The sequence below is a fragment of the Peromyscus eremicus genome, chromosome X, assembly GCF_949786415.1.
Source record: "Peromyscus eremicus chromosome X, PerEre_H2_v1, whole genome shotgun sequence".
In the NCBI taxonomy this organism is placed as follows: domain Eukaryota; kingdom Metazoa; phylum Chordata; class Mammalia; order Rodentia; family Cricetidae; genus Peromyscus; species Peromyscus eremicus.
In genome coordinates this window covers 1,897,947-1,912,460 of record NC_081439.1, presented here as the reverse complement: position 1 = coordinate 1,912,460, position 14,514 = coordinate 1,897,947, and the positions used below count along the sequence as shown (strand labels likewise).

The window sequence follows — 14,514 nt, the reverse complement described above, 5'->3', positions numbered from 1 at the left end:
CAGTACCTATATGGCAGCACACAATCACCTGTAACTCCAGATCCAGGGGATCTGATACCCTCTTCTGACCCCCATAAGCACCAGGCAAACCATGTGGCAAACAGATATACATGTAGACAAAACATCCATACACATACAAAATAAATAAATTAAAATAGTTTTTAAAAGAGGAAAAAGGAAAAATCCCACAAGTGCAGTGTCTCCCCCCACACTGCCACAATAATGTAAGCTGTTTTATATGATATGACTATGCTATGTCCTCCCTGCCATGATAAACTGAAATTTCTGAAACCATGGTCCAAAATTAATCCTTTCTCAGCTGCCTGTGGTGGTGCACAGCTTCAATCCCAGTACTCAGGAGGCAAAGGCAGGTGGATCTCTGTGAGTTCCAGGTCAGCCTGGTCTACAAAGCAAGTTCCAGGATGGCCAGCACTACACAAGGAAACACTGTCTCAAAAAACAAACCAACAAAAACAAATAAACAAAAAAAGTTCTTCCTCCTCTAAGCTGTCTCTCTCAAAAACAGCAATAAGAAAATAAGAAAGTCTCACTAACAGAAATACAGGGCTGTTGCCATGACTACCTGGTAATATGGTTCTGAAACCTTTGGAATGGGTTTGGGAGAGAAATATGAAAATATCTGAAGCTGTGGACTAAGAAGCCCTGTAAACAGAGTTTGAGGCTGAGTCCAGTGGGAGCTCAGAAGAACAGGATAGATACAGAATGCCACAAAGTTTCAGGTAGAAACAAAGATTCTACTAGAAATTGGATCAGAAGACATTAGTGTTACATTCTGGCAAATAACTTGTCTATATTTTTATACATGTCCTGAGACTTTTTTGGAAAACTATCTTCAAAGACAACAATTAATCTGAAGGAAGAAATTTCAAAGCGTTAGCAGCATTCAGGCTGTAGTATGAATGCTGCTGGAAGCTCTTGGTCAGGTTTACAGTGAGAATTGGAAGAAAAATGAAGAACAGAAAAGTCTGAAAACCTTACAAGACCCTGAAAAAAAGTCCATGAAAATATATAGCCTGGGAAGGAACGATGTCTGTATAGATTAAAATAATTTAAAAGTAGGGGCTGAAGAGATTGCTTTGCAGTTAAGAGCACTTCCAGAGGACCTGAGTTTAGTTCCCAGCACCCATGTCAGGTGGCTCACAACTGCCACAATTCCAGCTTCATCGAATCTGACACACTCTTTCTAGCCTCCTCTAGCACCTGTACACACACACACACACACACACACACACACACACACACACACACAAATATACTTAAAAAGGAAAATCTTTTTAAAATCCTATTTTTAAAAGTCTTTCAAGACAAGCAGTGGTGGAGCACATCTTTAATCCCAGCACTCTGGAGGCAGAGACAGGCAGATCTCTGTGAGTTTGAGGCCAGCCTGGTCTACAGAGCTAGTTCCAGGACAAGGCTACACAGAGGAAACTCAGTTTTTAAAAACAAAACAAAAAAGTCTTTTAAAAGAAGCCAAGTGTTTTGTAACAGGACAATAAGAAAAAAGTACAGAGGGTATCTTCGGAATTAACCATACACCCACAAATTTGGAGTTTCAAAGGTGGCAGGCTTTAGTGTTGTCCAAGTGATTCTAGTTTTGCATGCCATTTCAGAGCCATTGAAACTTCCTCTCAGACTTCAAAAGAATACCTGAGAAGCTAGGTAGTGTACAGCAGGCAGCCCCCAAGAGGGCAATGTATGAAACTGGGAGAATTAAATCAAAGATGTAATGCAGAGCCCAGAATATTGGAGATACCAAGGAAGGCTGGAAGCAGGAAATAGAGCCAGCCCAAGTGAAAACCCATGTGGACTACAACCAGCAAGGCTATACGGGTGGGGCTGCCAATCCCTCAGACCTCATGTCACATCACCACATGCTACAGGTGCTGGACATAAAGCTACGGGACTTCATTTTTCCCTGTAGGGTTTCAGTCTTGCTGATCCTTCTTTTCTATTTCTCCATCCTCCCTTTTAGAATAGGCAATCTCCTCTGTGCCATTATTCTACGGGGGCTCACAGCTAAAAGTTGATTTCATTGTTGAGAAGAAATTTTGGACTTGAACTCTTGAGCAGTGCTGGAACTAACTACTGAGACTGGGGGCTTCTAGAGATGGACTAAATCTATTTTGCAATATGAGATAGTTATGAGCCTTTAGAGGCCCGTGGTGCAATGTTATGAGTGAAAGAGATGTATTTGTGTGTTGTGTCTCAACCGGTAAAGTTGTGAGGGAGGGGTAACAATGATCAATAATCATATCACTGGACTGAGAAGCACCTAGAATACTGAAGTGTACCTTTGAATGTATCTGTGAAGGTGTTTCCAGAGAGGATAATCTAAGAATGAAAGACTTTCCCTGAAAGTAGGCAACACTAATCCATGGATGGGGATCTGGATTAGATTTTTAAAAACGGGGGAGGGAGAACTAGCCCATGCAGCAGGCACACTCTCTGCTTCCTGAACAACATAATGGAAACCCCTATGCTCCACAAAGCCATCCACACTGTGACAGGTTGAAACCACAAGATGAAACCAATCCTCCCTCCCTTAAGTCGTTTCTCTCTGGTATCTGAGCAATTAGTCTCACCAATACAGATGCCCAAATGTAAGTTTAATTACTACATCATATTTTAGCCCTTTCATAACTTGTCTGTAAGGTCCACTCTCAGGCTGTATTTAGCAATCCAGGTCCAGTCATTAACAGAGCAGCAGCAAGGAACCCACAACTTAAAATAACTTGCAATGGCTGACCAATAAGTCTTCAGAAAGCTGGCAGACATGAAAAAGGGAGAATTAAGAAGCAGGTGGTAGACTAGTGTACTATAGTGATATTATTTTAGATACACGTCAGTTGTCACAAAAACACTATGGAGGAAGTAGAACTACTGTAAAAATGAGAGAACCACAATTAACTGACAGTCTATTTATGCCACCTTCCCCTGCCTCAAAAATTCGCTATTTCGGCTGTGCAGACATGCAAGGCTCAGTAACTTCAGGATGGTGCTAAATCACCTACAGAGCCAACTGGGAGCTCCCTAACCTAATGAAACTGGTTAGACTGGTGCCATGTTAATGCTTCACCCAGATGTCTATAGCTGGCATGTCAAGGTTTGGGGGCTGCTTTCAAACTCCCTGGAAAGTCAGGTCTGGGAATACTGTGCCTTGTAGCTGTCTTAGCCTCTTGTCAGGGAAGAATGCTTATAACCATCCTTTAGTACTTGTCTTTTACTACAAATGCTAAACATTCACAATGTGTCTCTTATTGTCTTTAGGTCCTTTGTAGCCAAGCAAATACTTACTACTACAAGATCTATTTGTGCAAATTCCTAATGTAATAACTACTCCCTGGAGACAATGGGATAACATACCATGATATAAATAGGGAGAAGTGGGTGTTACATTGAGTGATACAAGAAGCACACACATCAAAGAAGGCATAAGACATGCTACTAGGAAATTACACTTCTACAGTTCAAAAACCAAAATGCACAAAAAAGTACATGATGACATCTCCCACTCAAATGTTACAGTTACTAAGGTTCTGTCTCCTAAAGAAACCAATGACTAGCCCATTAAATATACTTCTATAGATATTTATAATTGTACTAGCTTATTTGTTTAAAACTAAAGATACTCCTCTCAGATTAAATATCAGTTCAATAGAAAAGGGTGGAAGACTCCTAGGTATTTACTCAAAAGATTCCAAGACAAGACATCCCAGAGATCCTTGCACATCCATGCTTACTGCAGCAGGATTCACAATAGCTAAACTATAGAACCTACTTAGGTGTCTATCATCAGAGAAATAGATAAAGAAAATGTGGTATACATACACAATGGAATTTTACTCATCCATGAAGAATGAAATTATGTGGTTTGCAGAAAAATGTGTGCAGCTGCAGATTATCACAATAAGTAAATTAAGTCAGACTCAAAAAGACAAATATTGCATATTTTCTCTCACTTGAAAATCCCAGATTTTAGAGATATAACATAAAATCATGCATATATGCATGACATGAAAATAGAAGCTTGAATGTCTAGAACAGTGGTTCTCAACCTCTATGTCCAAAAATAAATTACAGTTCATAACAGTAGCAAAATTATAGTTATTAAGTAGCAACAAAAATAATTTTATGGTTGGGAGTCACCATAGCATGAAGAACTGTTATGAAAAGGTGGCAGCATTAGGAAGGTTGAGAATCACTATTCGAAGGGAACAAAGGAAAGTAGCAGGAGAAGAAAAACGTGGAGGATAGCAGGGTATGAGGAAAACACTGTCAAAGTATATTAAATACTTGTGTCAAATGTTCTTATGAAAACCAGTAGTATGCACAATGAATATATGCCAATAAAATAGATGACATGAAAGAGACTTTTAAACGTTAAGGGATTTGGGTTTCAAAATTGAACATTTTCATTTATAAAAAGATTTATTCATAAAAAATTTTTGAAATTAAATTATAGCTTCCAGAAATTAATATGCATATCCAGAACAGAGCAGATACTCAACAAGTGCTTCCCCCTAAGCCTTCCTGCCCTTTATTACTCAGAGACAAGAGGACAACTACTTACTTCCTCCATTGAAATTGAGAAATAAAATCTGATTTCTTTGTCTGTGGGCAGATGCATGTGTGTGCACAGGTGTGTTCAGGTGTGCAGACTAATGTGCATGTGCAGAGGTTAGTCTCCTAGGCAGGAGACTCTAATCACTCTAATATTCTTAAGTATACAATGGAAAATTTAGTAATCGAATAACATTAGAATTCAGATTTGTGTCGAGAATTTAAACAGAAGTCAAATATCCTGGAAAGAAATGTTTTCTCACAACTACAAACAACCCACATCAACATTAATATTTGATATAACCCAGGAAATCCCACATTGACAAAATAAATTTCTCAATATATTTAAAAGCAGCAAGAAGACCCAAATACATAGGACAAAATTATACAGGTATATTATGAGATTTATAGCATGACTATTCACAAAATGAAACAGCACACTGGCATATGGTCCCAATGACTGAAACACTGAGGTGAATTTTTAAAGTATATATCAGTGAAAGAAAATCCTACTGTTGTTTTTAAGCTTTAAGATAAAGATGACTGAAGCTGGGTGTGGTAGCTCATAAATGTAATCCTAGTACTCAGGAGGCTGAGGCAGGAGGACTGTCCTAAATTCAAGGCCAACCAAGGCTATACAGTGAGTTTCAGGACAGCCTAAGCTACTATGCAAGACCCTGTCTGGAACAAAACAAAAGCAAAAGAAAAATTACTGAATTCTATGAACATAGAATTACCCTCAGAACACATATTTTTATCCCCATTTATTTTCTGTTTTTGAACATGCATTTATGAGCCTGCCAAACATACTTTCTATTTCACACTGTTCTTTAAGGAGTTGATTCTGAGACCTATAAGACAAATACATGATCATAGCTTTGTATAAACATACAAAGGCAGTCTTCATTTCCAACATGGCTCTGAGACAATCATCTAAGATGGCAGCATACTTCAATTCCTCATTCACTATCTGCTCAGGAAACATCTCAGTTTACCTGCTTTCCTTATGTCATTCATTTGTCACCAACTAACACAAACCACAGAGGCTCCTTGAGCAAGTATGAAGGCCAAGTCTGTCCTGAGACCTGTGATTTCCAATAACCACCTAGGTTTTTGGTTTTATGGTTTCAAGATCTGTTTAGGCCACTGCTTCCAAACTGGAAGACTCCCGACTAGTCCCTTATATAATTTGTCTGAAAGGGTTTGGTGGTCATAAGCCCTGGCTATTAATAACTAACCAAGAACCATGAGACATAAAGGCCCAGGGCCAAGGGTAATTTACACATTAAAGATTAAGCTGCCTGCTTTCCATTCTCTGTCAGGGATCCCTGGATGGAAATTGAGTGGAGTATACTGTGATGAAGAATAATGCTCTGGCTTGGGAAATAGTCCTGAAGTGGCTCTTTTATTTCATTGGAGGATGCTGGTTGTGGGCTTTCACACCCCTGAATTAAATTAAACAAGGATGCTTGGCTCCAGTTTGGAGTGAATGGGGTAGAGGTGAGGGGAAAATGACAGGAGACACACACATACAGAAAAAAGGATGACTCAGATCGTGGTTGTTATTATCCATGTCATAACCCTGTCCATGTAATGTGCTGTGTACTATTAAATCCAGAAAGGATATTGATATCAGCCCATCCTTAACAAAAGGGTACTGACTCCAGAATTAAAATCACTTTTCCCTCTACACACTCAGAAATGTGTCTTCAAAGTTGCTTCATATTACCATTTTAGGGATACAAGAGCTACCCTTGGCTTGCAGAAAGCAAGGAAATAGGTGTAACTTCCCAATAAGACATTAAGGATACCTGTCTCCATAGTTAGGCCTGACATGGTGGTGTCACCACTCTGGGTCCTAGACCACACTCATCTTTCATTCGTCCTCGAACATTATTGACAAGAGATAAAAAGAACACAGATCTCAGAATTGGACACCTACCTGGGATGACTATGATGGGCAGCCCAGGTCAAGACATATTCAGACCTATTTCTCACCCTTCTGTGGTCTGTTCCCTGGGGTGGGACAGCTCCCTGGGAAATCACCTGCCTCCTGCTCCTGTACCCTCTGCACATCTAAACTGGGGTGGAAAGGGGAGTGGATGTTGATGGAGAGGGGCACAGCAGAGACACAATCAAGCAGAGGGGCCAAGGGGCCACCTCAGTGTCTTTCATCTTGGTGCCTGGTAAATAAACGTTGAAATGGGACAAAATGCTTTTTAACCATAGCAGAAAGCCAGAAAAATGCTGACAGTTGACCTTGGAAACCCACAGCGTCTCAGCGGGAAACGCAAAAGAAGAAACTCCTTGGGAAGTGAAGCGAGAGTGCAGCACCAAGAGAAGCACAGAGGGCCGCCCAAGGGATGTGGGCCGGGGAAGTGGCAGGGAACTCACCATAGATCATGGCCAGCCCGGTCTCGTGCAGGAAGCGAACCCGGCGGTGCTTAAAGAGCCAGATGGTGAGGATGGTGAGGGTGAGCAGCAGGATGAAGGTGAGCAGGCTGACGCTATCCTGTCGGTGGCTCTCCTCCGCTTCCTTCTCAGTGGCGAGCTCCTCCATGGCGCTACTGTCCTCAGCCGCCGCCCCAGAGAAGGAGGCCGCGGCCCCGGCCCGCAGCCCCCGACCCAGCAGCACCGGCAACAGTGGCAACAGCAGCAGCCGCGGCGACAGCGCCCAAACAGCCCTCCCTGGACCGGGCTGCGCCGCGTCACTAGGCTCCATGACTCCGGGGCCGCCCGCGCCTCTTCCACGCGGGGACCAGCAACAGCCCGCGCGGTCGTCGGCAGCTTCCCGCGGTGCCGACCTACCCGGGTGGCTACAGCCGCAGCTCCTCCTCCCGCCGCTAGCGCCTGGCCTGGGCTGCACCAAGCTGCGGGGGAGGGGCGCGCGCAGTGCGCAGGATCCCCAAGCACCGCCCCCCGCCCGCGCACCTGTTCGTTCCCCCCTCCCTCTGCCTAGAGCACGGCCACCCCGCTGACCAAGTGGGGCGGGCTCTATCCTCCTTCTCCGCCAGGCCGGCGGCCAGCTCTTCCGGGGCGCCACGCTGATCATCCTCTCCAGGAGTACCTGGTCAGACCGTCTGGGGTAGGCTAGACAGTTTCTAGACAGTAGCCGCCAACCTACCTAAATGGGACTGCAGAGGTCATTCGCTCCTGGCAAGGAACATCAGCTCGATTTGACTCTCTGCAAGATCTCCAGTCCTATCTCTAGAGCCATGGTTAAGAGTTTGATGTCACATGGGTGTGTGGCCTGAGTCCAGTAAAGTGGGGCCTCCCAGCAGTTACAAAACCATATTACCGTTCCTACACACACACACACACACACACACACACACACACACACTCCTCTTTTTGTCACCTTTCGGACTGTATTCAGAGTCTCATGACTCCCCAGAGTCTTCCAGAGTCTTCCAGGCATCATTCAAATGAACTGTGTTCTAGTCTGTCTCAATGTAAGGATAGGTAAGGGCAATCGGTGAGAGCGATAAAATAAATACCTACATCATCTAGACTTCAACCAATTCCTTGGGGGAAAGAGGGTTGATTTAGAGGGAACTAAAAACTCTTGCCATTCTGAGTAGAAGAGCGGCAGATGGTCTGCCCTAAGGTGGGTAAAAGGGGCCATTTATCCTGATGACCCTTTTAATGTCTTCCTTTTAACTCAGAAAACAGGGAAGTCTTTAGGTTGAACTTTAGGATCAAGCCCAACTCAGAATTATGACAAAGTCTTCAGAGATAAAACCTCTTGGAACAAATCCTAATAACTAGAATTTTTCAACTCACCTTGTTTCTCAACTCAAGGAAGAAAAGAAAGCTTAACATAATCAGTCACTGCCTGATATTGAGCACTCTATTCACATTTACTGAATCTCATATCCCTACCAACTGTCCATGCTCTCTCTCCCAGAGGATTTTGCAGTTAAGAAGATTCACTGAAGAAGATAGGAATTCTGTTCAGAACACACACACATACACACACACACACACACACACACACACACACACACATACACACACACCCTTCCTCTAGGTGAGCATTTAGCCAAGACTGCTTAGTGCCTTCTTTACACCATGGAATCTCCTCATCTTGATTTTGGCCCAGATCTTTCCCTACTCCTCCATAAATATAGAAGAAACTGCAAACAAGAACCCCCTAGCTGAGCCTAGGCAATGCCTGAAACTGAAATAATAAAATGAATGGTGCTATTGAATTGACCGTACTATTTGAAGAGAGTTTCTTCTACAGCAATAGACAACCAGAAGATTAATCATTACATAAAGTAGTTGCCTCAGGAAAAGCATGAAAAGACTCACCTGACTATTCACAAATATACACACCAAAGACTCCATTAGCTATTCATATTTATATTTGCAATCTAGCTTATTCAATCCAGAGGTTCTGATTCCAATTAGCATGGATTAATCCACTCAACTAATTCTCTCCAAGTGTGGTGGCACACACCTATAATCCCAGCTACTCAAGAGGCTGAGGTGAGAAGAATTGAATTAGGGATTTAAAGGCTAGCCTGGGCAACAAAGCAAGATCCACTCCCAGCCCAAAACACACCTGAGCAGAATGCATAGAGAAGCCATTTAAACATTCTGAAAAGAAAACATGGACAGGTAACTTCATGAAAAACACCAGAATTGAAGCAAATCAGAATTAGTAGTGAGTTCACCATTTATTTTTCTTCCAGTCTTCACTAAAATAGACTCAAGCCAACCTAGAAGGGTGAATTGACACGGCCAAAAAGAGCTCCAGAAAGAGGGAGAAATAGGTCTCCTAATGTTCAAAAACCATAGAAGAAATACCATTTAATGTTTTCCTTCCTTCTCCCGTACACTGTGACAGCTGCACCGGTGAAGAAAGCAGTACCCTCAAGCACTCCTACTGACATGAGTGGGAACAGTCTCTGCTCTGCTTAGAGTGTCTGTGCTCCCAAGACACTGGATGTAATCCCCCATGCTTCATATTCATATCTCTCTCTGTCTCTGTCTCTGTCTCTGTCTCTGTCTCTCTCTCTCTCTCTGTGTGTGTGTGTGTGTGTGTGTGCGTTTGTGTGTCTTTGTGTCTGTGTGTTTCTGCATCTTCCTCCCCCTCCCCTTCCCTACTCCCTCTTCATCTGTCCCTACTTCTACTGCTTGGTGTCAGACTTAGACAAAGTTGCAAGAAGGTAATAGCAGAGAAGAGTAAAGACTTACATTTCTCTCTAATAAACCAATAAAGGCACTCCAGGGAACTCCAAATTCCCAGGGAGACTGTGGAGAATCTCAGAAGAAAAAGTTGTGAATTCCTAAGTTCACTCCAACCTGAATGGACATGGAACTGATCCTAAACAGCATACCAAAGACTGTGAGAATTAAGAGACCTCCAGGCTTTAGACAAGCTACTGGTTAAAATATGTGTATGATCCCAGCATTTAGGAGACTGAGGTAGGAGGATACTGAGATTAAGACTCGCCTGGGTTAATAGCAAGTTCCAGGTCAGGATGGGTTACACAATGAGATCCTGACTCAAAAAACCAACCAAACAAAACAAAAATACAAGGCAGATCTCAGTAGTTCTGCATAATTTTTGAAAATTGAATTAGCTTTGGCACTACAATCCACACAGTGCAGGTCAAAATTTGTATTCTAAACCAAATCATGTTGATTACAAGCTAAAACAAAAAAAATACATATTTCTATACAGCATAAAATTTTAAATGTCCAAAAAAATTGTTTTGTTTTTGAGACCAGGTTTCTCTGTGTAGCCTTCGCTGTCCTGGAACTCACTCTATAGACCAGTCTGGCCTCGAACTCACAGAGATCCACCTGCCTCTGCCTTCTGAGTGCTGAGTGAAAGCATAAGGTAAGCACTTCTCATTTTAAGAGAGCAGCATTACCCTGATACTGAAATTGGAAAGCTGAAGAAAATAAAGGTGTAGGTCACAATCCCTCATGAATACAAAAATTCTCAACAAAATCTTAACAAATTGCATCTAGTAATAAATAAAAGAAAGCATATACTGTGGCCAAGTGATGTTCCTCCTCTCAGGGATTGAAAGATTGACTCACCCTGAGGAAATCAACAATGCAGTCTAGCATATTAACTGTCTAAAGAAGAAAACCTACACTACCATATCTTCACTGTGCAAAAAGAGTGTTTGACAAAATTCGATGTCCTTTCATGATAACAACAACTTTAGCAAAACAGCACAGATAAAGAGCATGTTTTAAAAATAGCATCATTCTTAAGGTGAAAAAAACAGAATCTTTCCTTGTAAGATCACAATAAAGTCAAGAAAGTCCATGTTGCCACTCATGTTTAGTATTATATTGTAACTCCTAATCGGTGCAGTAAGGCAGGATAAAAAGAAGCAAAGGGCAAAAAGATACATCTTTGTACAAACTTGTACAAAAGATGAAGAGATTTTAATGGATACTTGAATTTCTTTCGTCTTATCAGATGACAGAATTTTTTTTTAGAAAATTCCAAGGAATCCGTAAAATCCTAGAACCAAATTAAGTTCAGTAATATTTCAGAATAACATTGGTACAAAATCTAGTAATATTTACAAATGCAAGCAATGTATACTTAGAGATGAAAATTTTTAAACATACCTAATTCACATTAGAAAAGGGAAGGAAATATTTAGATATAAATGTAACAAAACATGTTTAGTATCTATATGATAAAAACTGTAAAACACTGATTACATAAATCAAAGGATACTTAAAAAAATAGAGAAACATGTCATGTTAATGGATTGGAAAACTAAACTTAGTAAAGACAGGAACTCTCCCCACAGTAATATACATACATAATGCAACCCCAATAAAATGTCCAGTAAATTTTTGGTAAATGTAACAGGGAAATTCTAAATGACTAGGAAAGTTAAAGCAACTAGACCAGCCAAAACAATTTTGGAAAAGAATACAACTACCAATTTAAGACTCATTCTAAAAGTAGTATTAAAGTAATAGTAAAGTGTAAGATAATAAAATCAGTGTATTTGAAATTATTGGAAAGGAGTATGCCTTGAGCTGAACTTAAGTGCTGTAATTACAACCATGAGCCCCCACACTCAGCTTTTGCAAAAGAATATTTTTTTCTTTCCCTTTTGATCCAGGATCACACTATGTAAACCAAGATAACTTCAAATTTACAGAGATCTGCCTGCCTCTGCCTCCCAAGTGTTAGGATTAAAGATGTGTGCCACCACACCCTGCTCAAAAGATTATTTTAAGAGGTTGCATATTAAATGAATCCTACAGTAGTATATTAATTGTACAAAGTAATGTGTTTCATTATGACATTTTCATATATGAATATAACATACTTTGATCATATTCACTGCTTCTTTTTCTCTTTGACATCCCTAATAGGAGGACAATCTTGAAAATCAAAACTATTATTCTGTTGAACAGACCAGTAGTTTCTAGGGAGTCAATGGAAAGGGAGGGAGGGAATAACTGGGATAAATGAGTCAAGGGAGGTTGGGAGGTGGAACTGTTCTGTACCATAATTGTGATGGTGGCAATATGAATCAGCACATGTGTTAAGTTGATATAACTGTGCAGTATAAGTGAATTTCACTACAGATCAATTTAAACAAGTCCTCCCTTTGATTATGCTCTTACGTAGTCTCCATTTTGGGGTTGGTTTAAACAGACAGTGATAGCCTTAAGAAATCCTTTACTGATGTGCCCTGACTTCAGTTACCATGAAGTGTGGCAGGAGGTGGCAAGGAGGAAAACTGAAGCCTAAAATTCATGCATCTGCAGCAGGGTGTTATGAAACGCACAGGCATGAATATTAGGACTCTGGTCAGGGGCCTGCTTTTCTCAAATAGGAAACCAAAGAGGCAAAAAAGAGCTCTCACAAAGCAGAGAGTGACTCAGAATTTAACAAGAAAATCTAAAACTGCTTTGGGTATTCACACCAGAGGAAATTGAAGGCAGATAATAGGTTCTATAGGTGAAAAAAGAGCTGAGATGTCAACAAGGTCACAATGTGGCACAAGAGTAGCACCTGGAACTCCACAGGCTGGAGCCATAAAGGAGAGAGGGAGTTTGATAGTTGGGATTGACTTTTTCTTCCAAACCAGGGAACAGGATCATATGAGAGAAGCTGGCATCTCAGCAGCTTATCAAGCTTGTGAGAGGGGCTTATGGGAAGGCAGATTGAAGAAGAAGGGCTTTCTTCCTTAATTCTCGTTGTTCCTGTCTGCTATGCTACAACAACACTAATTTGCTCCAACCTGAAAATTCTTTTAGCTCTTGCAGATCAAACTCAGCAGCACCCCTTCCTGAGGGGCTCAAATATCAATTCTGCAGGACCCATGTGCTACACTGAACCCCTAGTTTCTTGTAACGATTCTCTTCTCTATTGTTCTCCCAAAATTAGTTACGGTAGCTAGCTGCTTCTCCTAATTACTGTCTCTGGGTTTTCTCACAGCTGCTTTTGTGTGCTCTCAGTTCTCAAGTGCCTATGTGACAGATTTCCTATATTAAACCTTCAATGGTTCGGTTTTCTTTCCTGGACTGTGGACTTAAAGTATAAAGTCAAGGGCAACCTAACTTACCCTGGGTTCCTAGTGTTTCTTTTGCCTCTGCTCACATTTATGCATTTGAGGACAAAATCTTCAATTCCTAAGCATAGTGCATAAGGCCTACAGTGAACATTTCCGGTAGCCCCTAATGTTTGTGGTGCAAACATAAAGAGAAAAAATAAATTTTTCACCTCTTTGAAGTTTGTGGTTGTTATGGTTGTTATTTATTAAGTGGCGCAATGTTATTCATCAAGCTGCACTGTTTAGCGAGCAAGAAAAGCCACGAGGTACAACAAAGCCCACTATCAGACTTTATTAAGGGGAGGAAATAAAAGGGAGTGCTTAGACCTATGGGAAAAAACGTGCAGGAAGAGGAGGGAGGATATGTGGAACCCGCTTTTATGGATTACCCTGCACATGCGCATATGGGCTTACCTAACTATGCCATGCGTGCGAATAGATTACGTGATCACACTGTGCACATGTTACATGATCACACAGTGCATCGATTACGTAGGACATAAGGCCCTAGGATGACTAAGCATCTTGCCAGCACATGCGCGGTCATGGGGACGTGGCTAGGAATTCTAACAGTGGTACCTTAGTCATTTGCTATGGCTGATGTGAAGGCAGATGTGAGAAATGTCATTTCCGGGCAGAAATTTGTAAGAGCAGCTAGATGATTGATTATCTCTGTTCTCTTCAATTGCAGTGGTGAGTCCCGAAGCCTCAGGCAGAGGTGGGAGCATTCTAAAGTGGACAAGTGGTCTGGGAGACAATTTTACTTACTTAGGGTTTTTACCACAGTATGGTTGGCCTTGATAGTCACAGGAATTGATTCTAAGAACAACAACAACAAAAAATGTCCAAGTTCCTTATGTAAAATGGCAGTGTGTGTGTGTGTGTGTGTGTGTGTGTGTGTGTGTGTGTGTGTAATGTATGTACCTCCATTCCTATACTTTTGGTATCTAGAAATGCTATAATCTGGATCTGAAATGCCCTACACTACCAATATCTGTGTTAAAGCACCATTACTCTATTGGGAGGTAGTAGAATCCTTAAGATGTGGGGCCTAGTGTGAGGAAATTAGGTCATTGGGGGCTTGCCATCAAAGAAGATATTAGAATCCTAGCCTCTTCTTCTCCTTTGCTTGTTAATCACCCTGAGGTGAACAACCTCTTCTTGTGCCACACTCTCCCACTAGGATGTGTCACCACAAGCCTGAAGCAGCATTGACTGCTGTGAAACCATGAGCCCCAATAAACACATCCTCCTTTAATTTGTTTAGCTTAAATATTTGTTCCAGTGATAGAAAGCTAACACAAGATTATGCATAATACCTGATACAACATAAATGCTGTAATTAGTTATTACACTACATTGTTTAGGGAGTAAGAGA

General features: G+C 41.4%; 1 protein-coding gene across 1 annotated transcript in view; it reads right to left on the bottom strand.

The window, feature by feature from the left end:
- The window catches only part of Slc9a7 (solute carrier family 9 member A7), a 172,348-nt gene extending 165,045 nt beyond the window's left edge, over positions 1-7,303 (bottom strand). The window contains exon 1 of the mRNA XM_059250629.1: positions 6,976-7,303. Within this exon, the coding sequence (XP_059106612.1) occupies positions 6,976-7,303 (328 nt within the window). The remainder of the gene's footprint in view (positions 1-6,975) is intronic.
- Between the last annotated feature and the right edge of the window lie 7,211 nt (positions 7,304-14,514).